Below are 25,628 nucleotides of genomic sequence, written 5' to 3'. Positions count from 1 at the left end.
GTTTAAAATATTATACGAAATTAGGCAAAGAAAATGCAAAACTTAGCTTTTTATGTTGTATAAACTCTCTCATAAGTCACTACCTCACTTTATTCCAAGAAAATAAAAACTTAACATCATCAATTACTGTGAATGGCTTTATCCTTATGCTTTTTAAAACTATATGCTCAATTTTTTCTTTCCCAGAATGAGCTCATATCTTGTCACGTTATCCTTTCCAAGTAGCTGAGAGATGGACGTAGATCAACAGTCAGGTCCTGTATCTACGCAGAGACCTTTGGTCATTGTGCCTTTACAGTGCATAACTTCACTGCAGGGCAATGGAGCTGACTATTGGACTTGGTGCTAGGAATATAGCTCATGAGATCAAATCTAGACTGTTAGCGTGATTGGGACACCATGACCTTCCTCTTCAGCTCATCAATACTAGGCTTTTTATTTCCCACCCACCCTGATCCTCACTCTTCTAGCTCATCCTGCTGCTGAAGACATGCCAAGCTTTAGCCCTTCAACCATGTGTTCCCTGGCTCAATAGCCCACCTCTGTGGCTTTCATGGCTGCCAGTACTTAGATCTTCTCTCTGCTAATCACACGATTTTTCTCTTCTGGAATCATTCTATATTGTCCCAATTCTGTGTTTTAGAGTCCAAAAAGGATACACCAATCCTTACTCTTCCTTACTTGCTATAGAAGAAAGAAGCCTTTAGTTGGCTCAAAAGGCATTATCCACATAGATATACAAAAAGAAGTGCATTTCAGAAAGTATTGTTATTGTCTGAGAGTGTAGCCCGTAGAAGGGTTCCATCCCCAGTACCACCAAAAAAAAAAAAAAAAAGCTTCATTTATACTGTCCTTTCTCCAGTGTATGTTCTTGACAACCTTGTTGAAAGCCAGTCGGCTCTAGATACCTGTGTTAACTTTAAGGCTTTCTATTTTGTTTCTTTGATCTGTGTGTTTCTTGCCAAAATCATTCTGTTTTATTAACTACAGCTTTGTAATACATCTTAAAATCAGGCCATATAATGCTTTCTATTTTGTTCTTTTTGCTCATGATTCCTCTGGCTAGTCAGATCCTTTTATGTTTTAATGAAAAATTTAGGATTTTTTCTATGAAGAATGCCATTGATATTTCATTAGAGATTGCACTGAATTTATAAATCATCATTGGAAGTATGGATTTTTTTAACAACACTAATTCTTCAAATCCATGACCATGGGACATCTTTCAGTTTATATACTTTCAAATTCTTTCCTTAATATTTTATAGTTTTAATGAAACAAATCTTCCTTGGGCATTATTTTGCAGCCACAATACATGACATTGCTTCGCATTTAAAATAGTTTGCTGTCTGTGTATAGCAATTCTACTATTTTTTTCTGTTTTGATTTTGTATCCTGAAAATTTTCTGAATTCATTCATTAGTTCTGATAATTTGGAGATCAGGAGAATATATATATATATATATATATATATATATATATATATATATATAATGACCTTCCTCTTCAGAATACATATACATATACATACATACATACATATATATAAGCTGGAGTCTGGCCAGGCATGGTGGTGCACTCCTGTAATCTGAATACTTGGAAGTTCAAGGCCAGATCTTGTTTCATAGTAAAAAATAAAATAAGGCAGGGAGTATACCTCTGTTAGATTTGCCACTGGATTCAATTTTTGTTGCTACACACACACATGCGTGCGCACACACACACACACACACACACACACACACACAGATGTAGTCTGCAAATAGTAATAGTTTTACTTTTTCTTTTCCAACTTAGATGCCCTCAATTTATTTCTCTTTCCTGATTGATCTGTCTAGCATTCCCAGTATCATAGTGAACACAAGTGGTGGGATTAGGAGTCCTTGTCTTGTTCCAGATCATAGAATAGAAGTTTCTAACTTTCCTTCTTTTGATTTAATTTTAAATGTTGGCTCATTTTGGTTACTTTTATTTATACTGAATTAAGTTCCTTCTGTACCTCATTTATCCTACACTTTTGTCATGAAAGGAAGTTAAATTTTACTAAATGTTTTTCTGTATCTATTGAGGTGACTATGTGGCTTTGTCTTTTATCCTGTTGATGTTATGCAACATACTTATTGATATGTATATATTGAACCATCCTTGCCTCCCTGGGATGATTGCCACTTCATGCTGGTGATTATTCTTTTCAGTATTCTGTTGGATTTGGCTTGCTAGTATTTTGTTGAGGATTTTACCTCTATCGTTTATCAAGGATACTGGCCTATGGTTTATTATTGTTCTTGTTGTTATTATCCTTATTGGGTTTGAAGATTACGGTAATGCTGACCTTGTAGAACATTTTTAGAAGAAATCCTTTCTTTTCTATCTTTTGGTGTAACTCAGAGATTCATATTAGTTCAGCTGGTATGGAGATCAGTTTGGAGATTCATTAGAAAACTGGAAATGGATCCACCATATGATCTGGCTATACCACTATTGGGTATCTTTTAAAAGGGGTTAAAATCAGAGAACTATAGTAACATGCATACTCATGTTCATAGCAGTACAATTCACAATAGCCAAAATATGGAACCAGCCTAGGTCTCCATGAAAAGATGAAGGGATTACAAAACTATGGGAAATACACACAATGGAAAACAAAATTATGTCATTTGTAAGAAGATGGAAAGACCTGGAGAACATTATATTAAGTGAGATTAGCCACACACAGAAAGAGGAGGGACATATGTTTTCTCTAATATGCTTGAGCTAGGGAGTATTTGGGATACCAAAGGGACTCCAGATCATGGAGATCACTCAGCGAAACCAGGGAGGAAGGGAGAGGAGGAAGAAGGCTGAGATTCATTAATGAAAAAGCTACATGGGACTATGGGATATGAATATAACATTGTTAACATGGACACTCAGTATCTGGACAGAGGGAAATGGGGAAGCAGGGGAGGGGGAGTAGGAGGGAAGGGAACTAAGTATTGTGTGAATATATGCCATTGTCAACATGATCCACATTATGATGTGAGACTGTAGTGTACCAATAAAAATAAAAAGATAAATGCAGTAAAGTAATCTGGTTCTTGGCTTTTCATCAACATGAGTTTTTTATAATTACTAATTCAATCTTATTTCTTGATACGATTCTGTTTACATTTTCTATTTCTTCATGATTCAGTCTTATAAAGTGTGTTTCTGGGAACTGCTGTATTTATTATAGGTAATTCATGTTGTTGGTATAGAGCTATTCATAATGATCTCTAATAATCTTGAATTTCTGTATCATCAGTTTTAGTGCTTCATTTTTCATCTCTGTTAATATTTAAATGACTTCTTTTTAGTTTAGATAATATTGTATCTTCCTTTTAATATTTTTTAAGAAATCAAATTTGTTTCATTCATGTTTTGTATTGATTTTATACTTTCCATTTTTGGGTCTTGTTTGTTTTTGTTAATCAGATTGTTGCTTGAGATACAGTGGATAGCTATTTCTTTTCTATATTTCCATTTTTTTAAATATCAACATTGATTTTATAAATTTCCCTCTTAATACTTCTCTTCTTATAGCTGAGATGTTTCAGTTTGTTGTGTTTCCTTTTTCATTTCTTTCAATAAATTTTTAACATTTTACTTTGGATTTCTTTCTTTATTCATTGCTTGTTGAAAAGTAAATAAGTTAATTATCTCATATTTGTATAGTTTCCAAAGTTTTTCTTGTTATTAATTTCTGGATTTATAGTGTTGTGATCAGAAAAGATAGTTTTAAATATGATTTTAGCTTTTTTAAATTTGTTAAGACTTATTTTGTAGTTTTTTATTTGATGTATCCATACAAGATTCCAAGTGCTGATGAGAAAAATGAGCATTCAGTAGCTGTTCAGTGGAATGTTCTGGAGATTTTTTATTCATCCGGCTTATCATACAAATTAATGCTGTTTTCTTTATTGATTTTTTTATCTGCCCATTTTTTAAAGTAGCAGGTTAAATAAAAATATTTAACTTCTAAATTTAATAAAAATATTAATAATATAAATATTATTGCTTTGAAGTGTATCTGTTCCTTTGGATCTACTGCTATTTATATATTTGGGTGATATGATAATGGCTATATACATATGTATATGTAGAATTATTATTTCTTATTGATAAGTTTAACCCCTGTATTATTATAAACTAAACCTTCCTTGTCTCTTTTTACTACTTTTGATTTAAAGTGTATTCTATCAGCTAAAAATATGGCTGTATCATCTTCATTGTTGGAGTTTACTTCATGAAAAATCTCAAGTCATTTCTTCACTTTCAGTCTGCATCTGTTCCTTGGAGGTGTTTCCTATAAGCAACATATGGTTGGGTCTTATATTCATTCAGTCACTTCGTGTCTTCTAATTGTAGAATGTAATCTATTTACATTAAGAGTAATTATTGATAAGTAACTGCTATGTCCATTTTGATAACTTGTTTTTAGTTCATTGTAATTTCTTTCTTTCTTTTTCCCTCCATTAGAGTCTTTCTTTGTTGATTAAGTGACCTGCTACATTAGTGTGTTTTGATTCCTTTTTTATTATTTTTATTTGTTTATTATAGTTTCTAGTTGTATAGCTTGTAGTTCAGATTTTAGTTTATTCTATAGTTTATAGTTTAGTTTGTAGTTTGTTGTATAGTTTATAGTTACCATTAGGCTTAAAAAATATGTCTTTTGATTTTAGGAGGCTATTGTGAAATTGTAGCAACTTAAGATGAGAATTAAAATAATAACATAAATAATAATAGAATATATACCAATAAGAAAATTCTATATTTGTATTTCATTCTTTCCTATGGTGTGTGTGGGGGGGGTTGGGGGGGATTAAACTCAGGTACATTCTACCACTCAGATACACCTCCAGCCCTATTTTATTTTTTACTTTTGAATTAGGGTCCCACTTAGTTGCTGACAGCTTCACTGAGTTGCTAGTTAGTGCTGGCCTTGAACCTGTGATCTTCCTGTCTCAGCCTCCCAAATACTGGGATTGCAAGTGTGTGCCTCCATACCAAACTATATTTAAAATTTTTTATTTCTCATTTTACATCTTTCTATACTCCCTATAATATAATAACTTAAAATAGTTAATATTGTTTCATTTTGAGTCTTCCTAGTAAATATATTAATGGTTGCACACCATGCTTATAACCTTAGAACATTCTAAACTTTTTTACATCATTACATTCTTACTAATGAGTGTTCTACCTTCTCAAGTTTCTTAATACTCAACAATGTCTCTCAGTTTGAAAAACTTCCTTTAGCATTTCTTGTAGAACAACTTGTTGAAGATATATTTTTAAAGATTTTGTTTGAAAATGTCTTGCCTTTACTTTTAAAGGCACCCTTTCATAGGTATAGTATTACTGGTTGACAGTTTTATTACTTCAGCACTGTGAAAGCCTATATATTTTCAATTAGATTGTCTTCTAACTCACTTTTTGTGTGTGTGTGTGTGTGTGTGGTACTGGGGTTCTTGGAAACCCTTCTACCTCCAGGCTAAACTCCTAGACCTATTTTATACTTTTTATTTGGAAACAGGGCCTCTTAAGCCAGCGCAGCTGGCTTCGAACCTGCGCAATCATCCTGTCTCTGCCTCCCAAGTGTAGGGATTACAAGCGTGTGTCACCACGCCCCGCAAACTCACTATTTTTTATATGTTTGATCTATCCTACCATTGATACTTCTTATCTTTTAAAATTCTGGCTAGGCTGGGTGTGGTGGCGCATGCTTGTAATCCCCGCACTTGGGAGGCGGAGACAGGAGGATCGTGCTGGTTCAGAGCCAGCCCCTCTGGCTTAAGAGACCCTGTTTCCAAAAATAAAAAAGTACAAAATAGGTCTGGGAGTGTAGCCCGGAGGTAGAAGGGCTTCCAGGAACCCAGTACCACCACCAAAAATAAAAATAAAAATAAAAATAAAAATAAAAATAAAAATAAAAATAAATAAAATTCTGGCTAGTGTTTTTTAAGTTGCTTACATTCTTTCTTATTTCCATTAGATTATTGCAATGTTTCTGTTTTTCTCAAGCTCTCTGAGTTTCTTTAAAATAGCTATCTTAAATTACCTGAGAGTTCTCCTACATTGATTACTGTCTAGTCAACTTTTGGTACTTTTGAGTATTAGGTAAGGTAATGGATTTCTGAAAGCTCTTGGTGCTTATTGATGTTTGACATTGTCTGGGTATTGATATTAGGTACTTATTTTAGTCTTTCTAATCTGGCTTTATTTGTTCATGTCTTTCTGGAAAATCCAATCAGGCCAATTTTCTAGTCATTCCCACTATTTCAGAACGAATAGTTCCTAGTTCCAGATTTGTTGGTATTCTACTGTTCATGTGAAGTTACTCTTTGAACACAAGAGGGCCACCCAAGCCAGTGTTTGTCCCAGATACACTGTTGGGGTACTGTTTAGGAAGAACTGGAAAAGTTCCTTGAAAGAGTAGTCTGTCCCTACAAGTATATCTTTGGGTCACAATAGCCTCTGATGCCTTGCCCACAGTGACTGTCCTGGGTCCTCAGGCTCCTGTGTCACAACTCCAGCCACAAAGCAGTATCATGTCCTGGCTTCACAGCCCACTGAGACAGCAAATCTGAGGCAGGACCAAAGCCCAAACTCATGTGGACTCATGGCCCATGACTAATGCAACCATGGGTGAGCTATTTGGAATAGAATCTGATAGACTGAAGTTTTATGTGTTCTCCTGGCACTGAAGCTATTCTAGAGGCCATGTTCTCAGACAAACATAGAGGTGAGAGCTGTTAGGATCTTCCCAGTGTTAGGTTTCAGTAGCCCAGGACTGTGTTCCAGAACAAAATCTGTTCTCACTTCCCTGCCCTAATCTCAGAAAATGTGGTCTTTTGCCATGTTACGTTGCTGAAGGATGGGATAGTGTTGGTGAAGGCAGACTCTAGGTCACATAGGTTAAATATATTTACACCTGATTTTTCCAGATATAAGGACAGTCTCAGGGGTGCACCAAGTCTCACATCACAGCTGGTCATGAGCAAATTAAAGCACAAGTCTATGCCACTGGGGTGCAGGTCTCTGTCTGGCGGCCCAGCAATTCTAGGGCCCAGCCTGTGAGCACTGACATTGAGATAGCTTTCCTGAGGGTGAGAGATGGGTGGTGGAGACAGTCCCTTGGCCATGATGGCTGATGCTAAGCTAGGTTCACAGCTGAGTTTCATAGCTGAACTGAAGAGCACTTGCACTTTGAGCCCACTCCAAGGGTGGAAATAGTAGAGACTAAAACCCAAATTTGCCCCTCTGTGCACATCTCTACCTGATACAAGGCTATATAAGCTCGGCCTATATATGGGGTCTCCAGTTTCCACTTGGTGATGGATTTCACCTTGTCACTGGACTCTGAGACTGTGTTTCCTGGTAGGAGGAGTCTTGCTCTCAGTTGTGCTGCTTTTGGTTGGGGAAAGGGTAGAGGGCATAGTCATTCCCCTAGCCTAATATAGTTCTAGTACTTTAGTCTCTTAGTTTTGGTTTAGTGTAAGGATCATGGGGCCTTGCCCAGCCCTGGGTTTCACCGTGAAAGACGTGCTACTGAGTTTCAGGTATATTAATGCCTGCATTTAATTCTCTCTCCTTCCTCCAAGTAGAAGATGTTGCTCCTCACAAGGCTGTTTGAGTTTGGGAAGGAGTGACTCAGGGAACTTTTTCTTCCTTTCTTCTTTAATATTTAATTTTGTTTTGCTATGTAAAAGCAGGCAATATGTCTTCTCACCTGCTTTTCTCATCTCATGTATAGGTAGTTTAGTGCATGAAAAACTGTTCAACCTCATGTGTCTGTGGGGAATTGATCAGTCTTCTCATTTGACTCATCCCATTTGAAAAGATAGATGTTAGGGTCTAGGACCAATTCAGAGAGAAACAGCCAACAGCCTATACATACATATACATACATATATATATTATAGTTCATCACTATGAACTGCATATTGCAGTGGCATACATGCACACAACACTTGGAGATCTATCTCTCCGCTCCTTCCCCACTACCCCCTGATAATGCAGATTGGCATCAATATTCTCACATATGTCAGTGGAAATGTTTCCGTCATTAATTCTTTCTCTCCCCATCCCATCCACCTCGGTCACTTCACTGTTGTCTCTCCTCTATTATCTAAAGTCCCTCTTATATTCCAATTACTCCCTAAATTTTACATATGAAAGATTATGACTCTTCACTTTTTGTGACTGGCTAATATCACTTAACCTAATATTCTTCAGATCCATTCATTTTCCTGCAAATGGCATAATTTTGTTGTTCTTTGCTGCTGAATAGAATTCCACAACATCATTAACAATCAGGGAAATGCAAATTAAAATTACACAGAGATTCCTTCTAACCCCAATTAGAATGGCAGTAATCAGGAAGTCAGATAACAATGAATGCTGGCAAGGATTTGGGGAAGTAGGAACTCTGACACCCTGTTGGTGGGATTGCAAATGAGTGCAGCCATTATGGAAATCAGTGTGCAGATCCTCAGGAAAATGGGAATAGATCCACCATATGATCCAGCTATAGCTGTGACTGGTTAATATAAGATCTCCAGGTCCTTACATTTTCCTGCAAATGACATTATTTTGTTTTTGTTTATTGCTCAGAAGCATACCATTGCATGTGTTTCCCATCATTTTTAAATTCATTCATCTGTTGATGGACACCTAGGTTTGTTCCATAATTTGGCTATTGTGAATTGTGCAACTATGAACACAGATATGCATAATTTATTGTAGTCCTCTAATTTCATTCCCTTTTGGAAGATACCTAGGAGTAGGAGTGGTATAGCCAGATCTATGGTGTATTCATTTCCAGTTTTCTGAGGATTCTCTACACTGATCTCCATAGTGGCTGAAGTAACTTGCTATCTCACCAACAGTGTAAAACTGTTGCAATTTTTCCACATACTCACCAATATTTATTGCTATCTGACTTCTTGATGATTGTCATTCTAATTGGGGTTAGATGGAATCTCAATGTAGTTTTTCTTTTGTGAAGTGTCTATTTAGTTTAATTTCCTAATTCTTCTATTGGACAGTTTTTGCAAGAAGTCATTTTTCCCCACTATTCATAGAAATTATACTGTTAAGAATGTTTTAGATTACTAAAACATTAAAAAATCTGAAAGACTATTTTCTAAATATACCTTTATAACTATACTGATACCAAGCTGATACAAAAGTGTAATTGTACTTTAATACTTGTAGATCATTATCTTGTATGTAAACAGGAAGATAATTAGCCAACTAGTTTGACCAGTTGTTATTTTTATAATATGTTCAAAGCCCAGTTTGAATGTAATCATATAAATAGATTTCATATTATCTGGATGCTATCATTATATCATTCCTTTGCTTTTTATTTAGTGGATAAAATATATTTTATCTTGAAGATTAAATTTATTCCAGGATTGTATTGACTTGTGTGTTTAAGCTTTTGTTTCAGAGAATATACTGATTGGTTTTTGTTTTTGTTTTTGCTTATTTGTGGTACTGGGGGTTGGAACCCAGGGGCTTTCTACCTTTGTACTATACCCCAGCTCTATTTGTTTTTATGGTGGTACTGTGGTTCCACCCTTCTACCTCTGGGCTACACTCCCAGCTCTATTTTATAATTTATTTGGAAACAGAGTCTCACTAAGTTGCTGGCTTCGAACCTGTGCGATCCTCCTGTCTCAGCCTCTCAAGTACTGGGATTACAAGTGTGCACCACCATGCCAAGCCATATTGCTTGTTTAAGACACTCCTTATGGAGGATGTGCTAAATATAGTGGTGAAGCAGAGATAAATTATGTGGCTTCACAAAGATCCTATTCCACCACCTTGTGAGAAACACTCTCCTCACCACTTCCTCTCCCTTTTCTTTGCCCAAGTTTTTGTTTAGGAACATCCCTTTCATTGCCTCTCCTTGTCTAACCCCAGCTTACTCAGGTTTTGCTAGTATCTTTTTTTTTATCATTTTATAATACATTATGCATATTTTTTGCAATACTGGAGATTGAACCCAGGGGTATTCTACCTCAGAACTATACCCCCAGTTCTATTTTTTATTCTTTATTTTGAAACAGGGTCTCACTAAGTTTTGGGAGGCCTCACTAAGTAGCTGAGGCTAGCCTCAAACCTTCCATCCTCCTTCTCAGCCTCACAAGTACTGAGATTACAAGTGTGTGTCCCCAAATCCAGCTTGCACATTTTTGTGATCACATTTTAAAAAGTGCACCTGCATGGCACATGTTCCTAAAGGGATTCCCAGTATCTTTTTATTTTTTTTTTTACTGCTTGTTACATATTTTAATTTTTCTTCCATTAGGTCTCACGTAATTGTATGACTGAGAGATAAATAACTTACCTCATAGGATACAATCATAGAATAAATAATTTACCTAGGGATGTACCAAAAATTTGTACCAGGAGAGCCAGGATTTCAAACTCAGGCAGTATAGCTAGCAGTTACAGCAACAGTTCTGGAGCTAGAAGACTTACTTTTATCTTAATTGCACAAATTAATTGTGTTCACTGTGACATTTCCACACATTCATGTATCAAGCTTTGATTGAATTAACCTTCTTTGTCCCTGCTCTCTCCTCTATCTCTCCCCTTCTTTTTCTCCACTTACTTGCTTCCCCATCCCCAATAGTCCCTCTTCTACTTTCAGGTCGTCTTTTTCTGTCCTCCAGTTTCCACATATAAGAGAAAACATGTGATTCTTATCTTTCTGTGTCTGGATTATTTTGATGAAATGATGTCTTTCAGCTCCCTTCATTTTCCTGCAAATGGTAGTATTCATTATTGTATGTCTAATAATATATATATATATATATCCACACATACACTCCCTTTCTCTCTCTCTCTCTCTCTCTCTCTCTCTCTCTCTCTCTCTCTCTCACACACACACACACACACACACACACGGTTTGTTAATTTGTTAATTCACTTGTTGACAGGCATTTAGGATGATTTATGTTTTTACTATCATGAATAGTGCTACATTAACATGGGGATGCAGGTGTATCTTTTGTATATTGACTCAATTTTCCTAAAGTATATACAAGAGTTGGATCCGTAGCTGTATCACTTTTAGTTTTATTTATATTTTATTGATGCATTACAGTCTCACATCATGATGTAGATCATATTGACAAAAATGGTATATACATTAACACAGTACTTGGTGCCCACCCCCAGCTTCCTCATTTTCCTTCCTCCCAATACCAGGTATCCAATTTAACAATGTTATAGTCGCATGTCTATAGATAGTTGTAGGTAGCATTTTCAATAATAAACCTCGGCCTTCTTTCTCCTTTACACTACCTCCCTGGCTTCACTGACGATCTCCTTCATTATCTGGAGTTCTCTGGTATCCTAAATACTCCCTAGCTTGAGCATATTAGAAAAAAGATATGTCCCTTCTCTTTCTGTGCTTGGCTGATCTCACTTAACATTATGTTCTCTGGTTCTTTCCATCGTCTTGTGAATGACATGATTTTGTTCTTCTTTATTGCTGACTAGAATTCCATTGTGTGTATTTCCCATCATTTTGTAATCCATTCATCTGTTGATGAACACCTAGGCTGGTTCCATGTTTCAATTATTGTGAATTGTGCTGCTATGAAGATGGGTATGCATATGTTACTATAGTTCTCTGATTTCAACCCCTTTGGAAAGATACCCAGAAGTGGTATAGCCAGATCCTATGGTGGATCCATTTCCAGTTTCCTAATTGCTAATGATGTTGAACATTTTTTTCATGTATCTATTGGCCATTTGTATCTCTTCTTTGTGACGTATCTATTCAATTCACTTGCCAATTTCTTGATTGGGTTATTTGTTTTATTATTGTAAAGTCTTTTAAGCTCTTTGTATATTCTGGATATTAGCCCTCTATTAGAGAAATCTCTGGTAAAGATCTTTTCCCATTCTGTAGGCTTTCTCTTTACATTCTTGATCATTTCCTTTGGTGAGCAGAAACTTTAGTTTGATGCAATCCCACTTATTAACTCTTGTTTTAATTTCCTGAGCTTTGGAGGTCTTGTTGAGGAAGTTACTACTTGTGCCTATATGTTGGAGTGTTGATCCTATGCCCTCTTCTAATAGCTTCACAGTCTCTGGTCTGATTTCCAGGTCTTTGATCCATCTCAAGTTGATTCCTGTGCAGGTTGAGAGGTAAGGGGTTAGTTCTCTTTTTCTATAAATGGATAGCCAGTTCTCCCTTTTAGCTCTGTGGAGAATCTCCATACTGTTTTGCATAGTGACTATTCTAATTTATACTCCTACCAACAGTGTATATGGATTCCTTTTTCTACACAAGTTTGCCAATTTTTGTTATTTTATTTTATTTTTATTTTATTTTATTCTCTTATATAAGAGCCATTCTTAGTGGGGTGAGAATAAACCTCATTTTAGTTTTGATTTGCATTTCCCTGGCCAAAGATATAGATTTTTTAATGTATTTATTAGCCATTTATAATTCGACTTTTGTGAAGATTTACTGTTGTTAGGATATATTCATCTGGTCAAATACAAACACGTACTTACCCTGTTAGATCTTTATTATGAAATACATCCTTCAAGGGTTTCAGTAGTTTCTGATCATCTTGATGAGGTATATCATGTTTTAGGATAGCATCTTTTCAGACGAGAGTCTGTTCACTTGTGTTGCATAACTTAATTCATTTTAGATAAGAATTAGAAGGTTGTTTTGTTTGCTTTGTATTTCCAGAATTCTTTATATTAAGAGTGCTTTGAAATGGGTCTGTATTACATCCATCTTTAATAACAGCTGTGTTAAATCCTTTCCCCTACTTACCCCTAACCTTCATTATAATAAGAAACACGTGGGCTCTTTAAAAGAAGTGAAAAGCAAGGACTTTTAAGCAAAATAAAGTAAGTCATTGAAATTAGTCATGGTTGCAATTATTCTTCATTATTTTCAAGGCAACAAAAAATCCTTTATTTGCCAAATGTAAGAACAATGAAATTCAAATTTATCAGTCTAAGATGACGATTCTGACTTCATACTTAAGTAAAAGAAAAACAGAAGTAAAGGATCATTTTTGATTTACAAACCACATACCCTGGGCTGAAGTTAGTGAAGCCTCTAATGATCAATCAAATTTTATAGACATGTTTATATGTCTTTAATTTTATCATTATAAAATTTTTATATATACCTACATGAATTTGAAAAATAACAAAAGACGAAGAAAATTTACCCATAATCATACCACATAACATAATTGGTATTAGCTAATTATTATGTACTTTATGCCATTTTGTTCTCCTATGAATATGGTGGTATTGTTTGCAAATATATAGTTGTAATCATACCTGTATGCAAATATGGAATCACTTTTGAATATCTTATACTATTTTGCATGTGTTTATATCTTATAGTATAAAATACCTTTATATTATAAATCATATTTATTACATATTTTTATATAACCAACTACCCAATAGTCATTGATGTGATATAACTTGGTGGTTAAAGGTTTCCCTAACCTGGAATGCCTAGAGAAATATTGTTCATTCTTTCTCTTCCCCTACATCACAGTGCTAGTGAGGAACAATACAATAGTGGTCGTGTCTTCACTGTTGCTCTCAGTTCTAAATCAAAATCTCTCCCACCCTCATTTACTCACTTTTCATTTATCACTTAAGCCACTGCAGCTCTGGAGCTTTCCCACCTTATAGCTCTGATCGAGTGGCTTTGACTCTCACCCATGTTTCCTATGGATGTTGCTTGCATTTCCTACTTTCCTGGGTTTGTTCTGGTCATATGAATTTTCTTGTTCATCCATCCAGTCCACTTAACACTACTTAAATCGTTGGCCTCAATCTAAATGACTTCTACTCTTCCCTTTTCTACTCACATGACAGTTATACCTAGCATAACTCACATGACTAGTTATACCTGGTCACAACTGAACTTCTCTGAAATTTTGGTAGATTTTAGGTAAGCATTTTGTCTGTGTGTGTGTGTGTGTGTGTGTGTGTGTGTGTGTTGCATTCAATCTCTAGCAATATTATATTAGAAATCCTAGCAGTATAGTAAGACTAGAAATACATAGAAAGGTAAGGATTGAAGTAGCATTGCTATTTTTAAATTGGGAAATATATAAATATATAACTTAAGTAATACAGAAGAAGAAATGTAAAATTGATTAAAGTGACTACATATGGTATCTACTGTACCTCCATGTGGCAAACAGGAATATTACATGATAATACTTCATTTCAGCTGAGTTTTAAATATGAATAGGATGAAAGGACAATTTTAGCTATTATGAAAAGGCTGGAAAAATGCATGAGAAATGTATAGAAAATTTTGTGTGAAACAATGGTTATCAGCACAAAATAGAAACCTATACACAGCAAAACTTCAACACATTAATTTGACAAAACTCAAAAGCCAAAGCTAAGGTAATAGCAATAAGAGAATGACTTTATACATAGTTTTAAATGAATCATTTTTGATTATACAAATATCATAGTTTATACTAGTTAAGTGCTACAATATAAAATAAAATTTCAAAATTTTATTAACTTTAAGTATAAATGTAAGTTCAAGGCTATCTTATATGTAGTTTATTTTTGTTTTCTAAATTTCTTGGAAATTAAGTTCTTCCTAAGTTTTGGAAAAATTAGAATAATTAATGCTTTTATTTACATTTTTATATCTTGTGGATGTTCATTTATCTTATATAACAATGAAAAATATTTATAAGATATATTATTATAATTAGGTAATAGGTACAATAACTTTGTCTGAAATATGAAATTGATAAGGATATTAAAGCATGTTGATTGCCTTTACATATATTTTACATACATATTTCCTTAAGTTCAATGTATAGAGACTATTTTATGTAGCTTAGTGCTGATATATTTGAGTGGAAATAACTGGCATTGTCATTCCTACTATGAATATTCACTATAAAGTTTTCAGTTTAAATCAGGTGTATGAGCTGGGCACGGTGGTGCACACTTGTAATCCCAGTACTTGGGAGGCTAAGACAGGAGGATTGCAGGTTCACAGCCAGCCTCAGCCATTTAATGAGGCCCTCCACAACTTTGTGAAACCCTGTTTCAAAATAAATAATAATAAAATAGGTCTGGGGCTGTAACTTGGGGATAAAATATCCCTTGGTTGATTCCCCTGCACCACCAAAAATAAATAAATAAATAAATAAGACACATGATGATTAATTACTATTTATGTTTTTCAGGAATAGCCTACTTGAATGGAATGTGTAGTGAAAAGAGAAAATGTGTTATTGCTGAAGACAATGGCCTGAATCTTGCATTTACAATTGCTCATGAAATGGGTCACAAGTAAGTAAAAAATCATCACTATACTATCTCTTTTATCACATAACTTTTTAATTTGAGTTATTGAATTCACATGCATGTCTTTTGATTTTTTTTTTCTTTGAAATTCAAGTCTTTTAATACTTGGGGGAACAGGAAAGGTGGAGAGACTATTAAATTTAGATCGTCTTTTTAAAGTTGTAACCGACACTTTGAATAGTCTTACTACACTATTAAAATTCTCAAAACATACATGGAATATGACTGATTTTACTATATATTTGCAAACAATGTAATTATTGGAATAATCATAAAACTGAAAAACTATTCCTTTTTAACTTCCAAGGAAAACACTTGACACAAGTGAAAATATTTGTAGCCTATAAAAGTACCTATGTGTGCAATTACTAGGCACAAACTCAAAGAAATAAACTACATGGTTTAGGTGTAGTATACTTAAAAAAATTAAATTAGTTCCATAAAAATTTTGAAAACCCAACATGGTGGTACAACTTGTAATTCCAGTACTTGGGAGGCTGAGACAGGATGATCACAGGTTTCTGGCCAGCCTCAGCAAACTTCTCAGGCCCTCCGCATCTTAGTGAGACCCTGTTTCAAAATAAAGAATTAAAAAATAGGGGTTGGGGTATAGCTTGGAGATAGAATGCCCCTGGGTTCAATCCGCAGTAACACACACACACACACACACACACACACACACACACACACACACACAACCTTGTACTTTACATTAACTCTCTTAGGCACAGTTCGAAGCAATTTTCATAAATTAGTTCATTTGGCACAAAAAACAAGGAGGCAGTTACTGTCACCATTTCATTTTACTGGTATTATTAATAATGCCAATACTGATTAACAATAGCATTACTTAATTTAGCACTTACACTTTTCTAAGGCCTCCCTCACAACCAAGTGTACAGCGCTATAAGTGTCCTCATTTCACAGGAAACAGTAGATGTGTAACAAAGTTTATTTAAGCTAACAAAGTTATGAAAATGGCAATCATTGAAGCAAGAATTTGAACTCAAACCACTGTTACAAAATTCTACGTGATCTGCTCTGTTTGGGTCCTGTGTTCTTCACTTAATTAGTTGTGGGTAATACCTTTGTTAAGAAGTTAGTTTGAAATGAAAATCGCACAAAAACAATGCATATGTTTTCAAAAAATGTGTTATACTAGACATGGTCTGGGTGAGAAATCACACTTAATTTTGATGATAGGCTTTCCCAATTGATAGCTGAAACAGCAGTACAATGAAATAATTTTCTCTAAACTCAGATTTCATAAGGAAGAAGGTCATTTTTGGGGAGGCTTCCTTGGTCAAAGACATATGTAGTGTGTAAAAAGTTGAATTAATTATCAATATCAAAAAGTATAAATTTGACATAAAAATTTTCCACACTTGATAACACTCAATGTACAGTCCCAAATGGCAGCCTTTGCTTGGAGCTGAGTAAAATCTGCACCATTTACCCAAGGCCTCTCTGCCAGCACCCTAGTGCCACTCACCCATCTCACTTTGTTTTCGTCAGATCTCTGGGCTGTTGGCTACTGTGTAAACTTGAGTAGGTGGTGGAACTGATTGGTAGAAAAAAGCTTAAAAAAAGCAATTCATAAGACTGGGGATGTAACTCAGTGGTAGAGAACTTGCAGAGCATGTGTGAAGCCCTAAATTCAATTTCTTAAGTACCACAAAAAAAGAAAAAATATTTTGATAGAAAGTGACTTCTTCAAGTAAACAGGTGTGATTTAATGGTATATATGCACCTCAATGAATTACCCATAATTTAATATTATAGTGTATCTATAACCAAGTATAATAGGACATTATCAATGGTTAAATTTAAAGATGCTTAAATTAATAAAAATTACATATACCTACTAAGTACAACATGTTAGTTTGAAATACATATACATAGAGAAATGGGTAAATTGAGCTCATTAAGCTAATTAACATATGCATTACCTCACATCTTTGCAGGATTTTTGTTTTCTTCTGTGGGGTTTTTTAAAATTTTTTAAATTTTTTTGTTTTTGTTTTTGTTTCTTGGGGATGAAAACACTTTAAATCTCTCCTAATAATTTTCAAGTGATTGTTTTTTGGTTTGGTTGGTGTATGTGTGTTGGGGGGTATTAGGACTTGAAACCTAGGGCAGTCTACCTCTGAACTACACCCCAGCTCAATTTTATATTTTATTTGGAAGAAAGATCTCACTAAGTTGGGGAGGAACTCTAAATTGCTGAGGCTGGCTGTGAACCTGTGATCCTCCTGTCACAGGCTCCCAAGTACTAGGATTACAAGCATGCACCATTAAGCCCAGCTTGATTTTTTGATGCTACCGTTTTTAAGCATATAGATATACTTTTATTTTCTCCCATGCAGGAATTTGGCCTTCAGTTCACAAATGTAAATAAAAGAAATTAACTTGTTACTTCAAAAATGAATAAAAGGTACTTTAAAATCATCATTCTTTAGGGAAAGTATGAAATGCAATAACCTCAATGAAAATTGCAGTCCAGGAATGATAGGATTTAGTTTCTTAATTTCAATATTAATTTTTATAATTCAAAGTTATTATTATTTTTTTTGGTGGTGGTACTGGGGTTCCTGGAAGCCTTTCTACCTCCGGGTTATACTTCCAGACCTATTTTATACTTTTTTTATTTTTGGAAACAGGGTCTCTTAAGCCAGCATGGCTGGCTTCGAACCTGCGCAATCCTCCTATCTCTGCCTCCCAAGTGCGGGGATTACAAGCATGCGCCACCATGCCAGGTTTCGAAGTTATTTTTAGTTAGGCATTATTTGAAGGAAAAATACTGAGAATGTTTATAGGCAAGAAAATATTTATAGTTTCAAAAGCTGAAAATTAGTCATAAGTATAAGAAAATAAATGTAAATGCCTGAATAATTATTGTGTTCACCCTTTGGCTATTCATGAAGTTTCATATACAAATGATCTTTTTTAATAAATAAACATTAAATAATTTTGTCAAGTGCCCTGAATAGAGTTATAGAGATGTTTAAAGCAAACATGCAAGTTAATTTCTTTAATGTACATTGTGATTTAAAATGTAGGAAAAGCATTATAACAGAACCAATCATCATGCAAATTTGTTAACCTAGAAAAGTCTTGGTATGGCTTTATGTGCATATATGAAAGTATCTCTGAATTGTATTATTCCATATATTGCACCAATAAAAGAAACTAAAACTTTAAAAGAAACTAAAGTCTTGATTAAAAAAGCTAAAACTACTGAGAGAGGAGGATTGCCGATTTGCAGACAGCCTCAGCTACTTATTTAGGCTCTCTGCGACTTAGTGAGACCTTGATTCAAAATAAGAATAAAAAATAGAGCTGGGGGTGTAGCTCAGAGGTAAAATACCCCTGGGTTGAATCCCCACTTCAGAAAGCAAGCAAGCAAGCAAGCAGGCAAGAAGAAAGAAAGAGGGTGGGAGGGCAGGGGAAGGGAGGGAAGGAAGGAGAAGGAAGGAAGGAAGAAAGGAAGGAAGGAAGGAAGGGCTACAACTATTTAAACAAGAAATAGATGAAACAATTTAAGAAAAGTTCACTTCAGCTCTATGTAGTAGAAATATAGGTTTATAACAAGGAACTTATATTGGAATGGCTAAAATGATGCTGAGATACTGTCTTATTTGATGTGTTTTTTAGACATGTGCCAGAGGTACATATAATACTCGATAGATTAGGACCAGGACATGTAATATATATATTGAGCTACACAGTTATTAAATATCTCTTTACCAGTAAAAATATTTGTCTCAAAAGTAGAGACTAGTATTTTCTTGATGCTATTCAGAGAGACAACAGCCATGAAAATAATGTCATATATATGTATACACCTATATCTATATATATGTATACATATCTATATGGGGGAAATTTATCTGTATAAATTATATCAGTATCCTATATAAAATATAAAATCCAGCATACAAAGAAATGAAATATAAAAACATAACTTATTCACATAGACATAACCTCTGAACTATAGGCCTACTTAGATAATTATAACTATGGATCCCATGTGCACATATGTACACACACACATACACACACACATACACACACACAGGCAGAATGCTTTTTCTTAGACATGTGATTGACTGAATTGTCTACTTAAAACAAAGCTTTTAAGTCTTTTTCTTTTGGGATTTGTTTTTTCTTTTTTGCTGTTGTTCAATTATATAAGTAGAAATAGTCTTCTAGAAACTAATAACATTATATATAATGCTTCCAAGCACAATTTTAGAACAGAAGAATGGTTCCATTTAATCTTTTCAATTCAAGAACATCTTTATAATCACACATAAATCATTTCTTAACTGATTTGAGATGAGTGTATATTTGTTGAATTGATTTCTAGAAATTCCTGAATGATTGGACTTATACCTGAAAAATTCAGTATGAGTCACCAAGTAATACAAAATGAATCTTGAGAGTGAGGACTTGTGTTCTTAGAGAGAACAAAATGTCCTTCTCTAACTCTTGCAAAGGAATCTAACACAATGTCAGTGAAATATGTTCAATTTTTCCTTTGATAAATAACCAATTTAAAATATTATGCACAATTATACACAAAAGCACAAGTTTAAAATCTGCAGTAAGAAAAATAAAATAAATGACAAAACCAACGTCTTTTTATTTCTTTACAAAGTAATATATATGTATTTATATATTTATGCTAAGAAGCATTCTTAATTTTCTTCTAACAAGAGTTCTAAAATACAAATTACATTTTCATTAATTTCTATAATGAAGTCTAGTATTTTATTTTTATAGATAAAAATATCTTAAGAACTTGTTTATGAATTTGAGAGTATGTTAAATACATGTGTATATAGTCACATATTCACTTTATTTTTTTTTATCTTTATGAGCAATAGTTTGTTAAAGTAAGGTACTTTATATTGACTACAGGTCACAACTTATTATTAATATATTAAATGTAATTAAATTACTGTGTTTGGGGGATATTTTCAAGACCACTCTCAGGTTTACTGCTTTGCTAGCAAGACTCAAAAAACAGCACAGCTGTTTTACTTTGGTTATAATTTATTACTATGAAAAGACGTAGACTAAAATCCTCAAGAGAAAATCCTCACACAGGGCAGAGTCCAGGAGACACAAGCCCCAGCTTTCAGTTGTTCTTTCCCAGTGAAGCTGAGCAGATGGTGCCTAATCTCTATTCCAATGAGTGAAAATGCTCACAGAATATTGGCAACTAGAAGCTAACTGGAGCCTTGGTATCCAGGATTGTTCCTGGAGTTTGGTGCTGTAACCATGACAAGTTACCTCTAAGGCAAACCTTCAGTCACCATCCCCTCCAGAGGTCAACCTGGCTCTAGACCCCACCATAAATTACATGGTTAGCACAAACTGTCATGGCCCCAGGTAAACAAAGATATTCTTGTCAAAAAGATTTTGGCAGGTTATTCCAAGGGCTTAGAGGTTACCTCCCAGGAGCTAGGCAAGGACCAAACCTTTCTTTAGAATGTTGAGGTTTGAGACCACCCAAACTTGCTGAGTTAACTCCTTACTGTACAATTACACAGTATTCTTAGTTTCAAAACCTCATATTTTATATTAGGTTGTCAAAGTGTGTTTAATAAAAATAACAATGTCTTTTATTAGTAGGCATTGTACTAAATACTATATATTTATATCTAATTCAATCTCAGAAAAATTTGAACTAAGTATTGTTTTATTGTTACTTTATAAATGAGTAAAGAAAAGCTAGGAGAGATTCATTTTTCAGGATTTCTTTTTATATAAAGGTCATTCTTTTTTGGTCAAATATAAAGATTTTCATAGTTATACTAGTTTGTTTAATCTTTATTTTTAATATTTGTGCTTACATATTTTTAGGTAGTTAAATTTTATACTGTAAGTTTTTGTACTTGTAGGTATTTTCTCATTCTAATTTTAATATTAGGAAAAGATATTTTTGTGTAGCTGCTTTATGTCCCCACTCACCACATACTCCATTTGATATTTTAAACTGTCTAGAATTTACTTCAATGTATGTAGAAAAGTTCTCTCCATTAAAATTGCATTTCCCATTAGCTGCTCTATAAGTGATCTTACTACCCAAATGTGGTCTGTAATGAGATAAAGAGTTTTTGCCAGATATGATTTATTGGTTCCTCCATTGCATAAAACTTGAAATGAAATGAAAAATAAGTTGGATTAAAACTATGTGCTTAGTGATGTAGCTGATTTACATTAGACCACCGACTACTTATGGATACAAATCAGTAATAAACTCTTCACCAAAGAGCAGCCAGTGCACAGACCACACTCCATGTAATCCTGTGAAAGACTGCATGCTGTGAAGCCCTCTCATGTAACAAGATGTGGCAGGCCTTCAACTCATTCTGTCCACGTTGCCCTAGGAAGTGTGTTTGAGCTGCGACAAACAAAAATTGAATCTTTTAAAATTTTAGCCTTTAAAGTTAAACGTGGTCTGCACTTACTTATCTCTGCCATCATGTATATGTAAAGTATGTTTAGACATAATCCTATGATGCAGATCTTTGCAAATAATAAAACTTTTCCTTTGTACAATATTTAATATATATGGGGGATAAGAGAGAAAGAAAGAGAGGATAGTGGCAGAAAGACAGAGAGACAGAAAAACAGAAAGAGAATGTATATAAATACACATATATCCCACATGATTTTTCTATATGTCCACAAATAAGTAAGTACTCTTTGTGGATTGCAACCAAAAGCAAAATACCTTCTTCATTATTGAGTATGTTTATACTAAAATTCAAACCTAAACTTAATACTGGCTAAAATTGAATCCAGGGCTTATATACTATAAACATATAAATTATTAGGGAAACAATAATATTAAAGATGCTTATTAATAACATCATCCTGTGACTATTTTCTTACCTTGTTAAATCTGGAAATTTTGTTCTGAAGAGCAAAATGTTGCACAGGCTTAGCACATCGAGGCCAAAGACTTCTGCTCCCACCTAAAGAAGGAAAGCAATAATATTAGCTTTATTTTAGAGATGATGATTGCCAAAGTTCACACAACTAAGAAGTGCCTGAATGGGTGTTCAAAGCCAAGTCTGTCCAAATCCAAAGCCCATGTTATTAATTACAGTGCTATGCCAGAAATGTGGAAGAGTTTTGGCTGACTTAATTCTGCTGCACCGCCTTGTAGGCTGCCTCTGAGGGTCAGTCCTCTCCTCAGCTCCTAGGTCATCCTCTCTGCAGGCCCTTTCTTCCTCAGCACTATGCCCATAGCAGAGTTCAGATGGTGTGTTTAAGGTGTCGCATTTTTCTATCTAGAAGACATTGGCCCATGCTACTCCCTCTGCCTGGACTGCTCTCCCTTCTCATCTTTGAGTCTTTATCTTTCTCAATTTGTAGTTTAAATATCAGGTCAACAGCTGTCTCCTAAAGGAGACATTCTATATAGCTCAGTCTCTCCACTGAGCATCTTAATGTCGCCATTTCCTTCATAAATGTGCATTCTACCAGATAAATGGTTCATTTGGCTGTCAGCTCCAAGAGGGTAAGCCATATATGTTTTTATTTATCATGAGGCTCTTAATACCTTTGAAAATGTTTAGTACATATTAGCCATTCTAAAATATATATTAAATACAGGAATGATATAATATGTATAGTAGATATCTTAGCAAATAATATATTCTTGTGTGCAGAAATGTTTGTGAAAATTAGAAAATAGATGCTATATATATTCAAATTATTTAGGGTATTTTATATTACTTGGGATTTTCAATAAGTTGTTAAATATAAAGTTTTATAGAAATAAAATTCTGTATTTTGAGATATTCTGAATCCACATAGAAGGTGGCCTTTTACTCAAGGACCCACAAGTTGAAATGACTACCCATAAAAGGGTTAACCCTGAGGCCTTCTTGTCACAGGAAGGGAAAGCAGTTTCCTTTTCTAGTTGATTAATTAGAGAACATAGAATATTCTTGAAGCTTGCCACCTCCCTACATCTAATCCATCAGCCATAAACTCTAACTTCATAATATATCTCCAGAATTGGATTGATTTTTCTTCTACCATCCTGGGCTAAACCAATATTACCTCTCATCTTGATTATTACATTAATCTCTTAAATTTTTTTTCAGCCATTGCCTTCCACAATTTGTTTCCAATTCATAGTCAGAAAAATTGTTTTGTTTCTTTCTTTCTTTCTATCCCTAAGCTATACCCCAAACCCTTTTATTTTTAATTTTGAAATAGGGTCTCATTAAGTTCCTGAGACTAGCCTTAAACCTGTAATTATCCTGTCTTAGAATCCCAAGTACTGTGACTACAGGTGTGGACCACCATAACTGGCTTGGGTATTGTTTTCATAAAAAGCAAATTTCCTGCCGTTTTTGCTCAAGACCCAATAACTTCTTATCTCACATGATAAAATCTCCATTCCTCACAGTGGCCTCCCCAGGCCCGACATGTTCTAACCCCTCTCCTTACAGCAAGCCATTCCCTTCCTGATTGGATTCCAGATGCAGTGGCCCATTTGCTGTAACTCAAACACATGAAGAAGAAGAAGCAAGCACCTGCTTCCAGGCCTTTGCTTTTGGGGGTCTCTCTCTCTCTCTCTCCCTTCTTGAAACATTCTCTCTGATTATTATATCTCAAATTCCACTTTTCTTCCTCAGCTTTCTGTTTAGTAATATTTTTCCCTTAGGCTTTTCATTTGTCATGTATTAAAATTGTAAGTACTACCACTCACCACTTTAGGTTATTCCCCTTTTCCCATGTTAATTTTGTCTATAAAACTTTTCAAAAGCTCATGTATCTATCTATCATCTATCTTCCATCTATCTATCTATCATACTATCATATATATTATAAATTCTTATCTCCCTAATTTACTGTCCTATTTCTATCATCTAAAACAGTAGTCTTGGGTATTCAGCACATAGTATGTATTTTAAAATGTACATATTGAATAAATAGATAAATCTGTTATCTCTAAAAGCGTATAACCTGTGCTACAAGCAGAATAAGAATGTCCTCTATTTGAGGAATTTGTTATTTTTTTAGTAATAAGTTGGCATATATTTCAATGTTACATTTATATTGGGATTTGGATCAAATAAAATTTGAACAGATATTAAAATATTCCATATTGTTGGATGTGGTGTACTCGCTTGTAATCCCAGCATTTGGGAGGAATAAACAGGAGAATCGTGGTTCAAGGACAGCCTCAGCTACTTAGTGAGGTCCTTTGCAACTCAGTGAGACACTGTTTCAAAATAAAGAATAAAAAAATAGGGCTGAGGATGTAGCTCAGAGGTAGAATGTCCTTGAATTCTATCTCCAGTACTGCAAAAAAGAAAGAAAGAAAGAAAGAAGAAAGAAAGATCTCATATCCATTTTAAACACTAAAACTCTAAAAAGTAATCTTTTATGCTTTTATTGATGCATTAGCATCTCATTTTATAATTCAGTTCATAGTGTTGGTAACATATATGCACACAGCACTTGGTGGGGTTTTCCCTTTCCTATCCCTGTATTGGATATTGACATTGGTATTCTCACAAGCATATAATGACATTGGAAATGATTTCTTCATTGATTCACTCTCCTCCTGCCGCCCTCCCCCTTAGAACACATCTCAAGGAGAATGGAGTTTCTCTTCCATGATCTAAAGTCACCCCTATGTCCCAATTGCTCACTAGATTCTGCAAATAAGAGAAAACATGACTGTTTATTTTCTGGGACTACGTAATCTCACATAATGCTCTTAAGGCCCATCCATTTTGCTGCCAGTGATATAATGTTCCTCTTTATTTCTGAGTAGAATTCAGTTGTGTTTATATCTCATAACTTTGCAACCCATTTATCCATTGATAGGTACCTAGGTTGATTTCATAATTTTACTATTGTGAATTGTTCTGCCAAGAACATGGATAGGCATATATTACTGTAGTTCTCTGATTTCAGTGCTCTCAAAAGATACCCAGGTATGGCATAGTTGGATCATATGGTAGACCCATTATCAATTTTCTAAGACTCTACACATTAATTTCTATAGCAGGTCTTCTAATTTTCAATCCCACCAAAAGTGTAGAAGAGTTGCTATATATCACATCTTAATCAACATTTATTATTATTTGACTTTTTGATGATTACCATTCTGATTGGGGTTAGATGGAACTGAAACCACAATGTAGTTTTAACTTGCATCTCCCTGATTGCTAATGGTGTTGAACATTTTTCTATTTACTTACTGGCCA

At 34.4% G+C, this 25,628-nt stretch overlaps 1 protein-coding gene across 1 annotated transcript in view; it reads left to right on the top strand.

Moving 5' to 3' along the window:
* ADAMTS19 (ADAM metallopeptidase with thrombospondin type 1 motif 19) overlaps window positions 1-25,628 on the top strand; it is a gene marked incomplete at both ends in the record, with an annotated part of 271,867 nt that overhangs the window by 115,501 nt on the left and 130,738 nt on the right. Inside the window, one exon of the mRNA XM_080698493.1 lies at window positions 15,258-15,363. Coding sequence (XP_080554619.1) covers window positions 15,258-15,363 — 106 coding nt within the window. The remainder of the gene's footprint in view (window positions 1-15,257; window positions 15,364-25,628) is intronic.

Source organism: Muscardinus avellanarius (genome assembly GCF_963383645.1).
Source record: "Muscardinus avellanarius genome assembly, chromosome: 7".
Taxonomy (NCBI): Eukaryota; Metazoa; Chordata; class Mammalia; order Rodentia; family Gliridae; genus Muscardinus; species Muscardinus avellanarius.
Note: the sequence above shows the minus strand (reverse complement) of the source record. Positions and strands in the feature narration are given on the sequence as shown.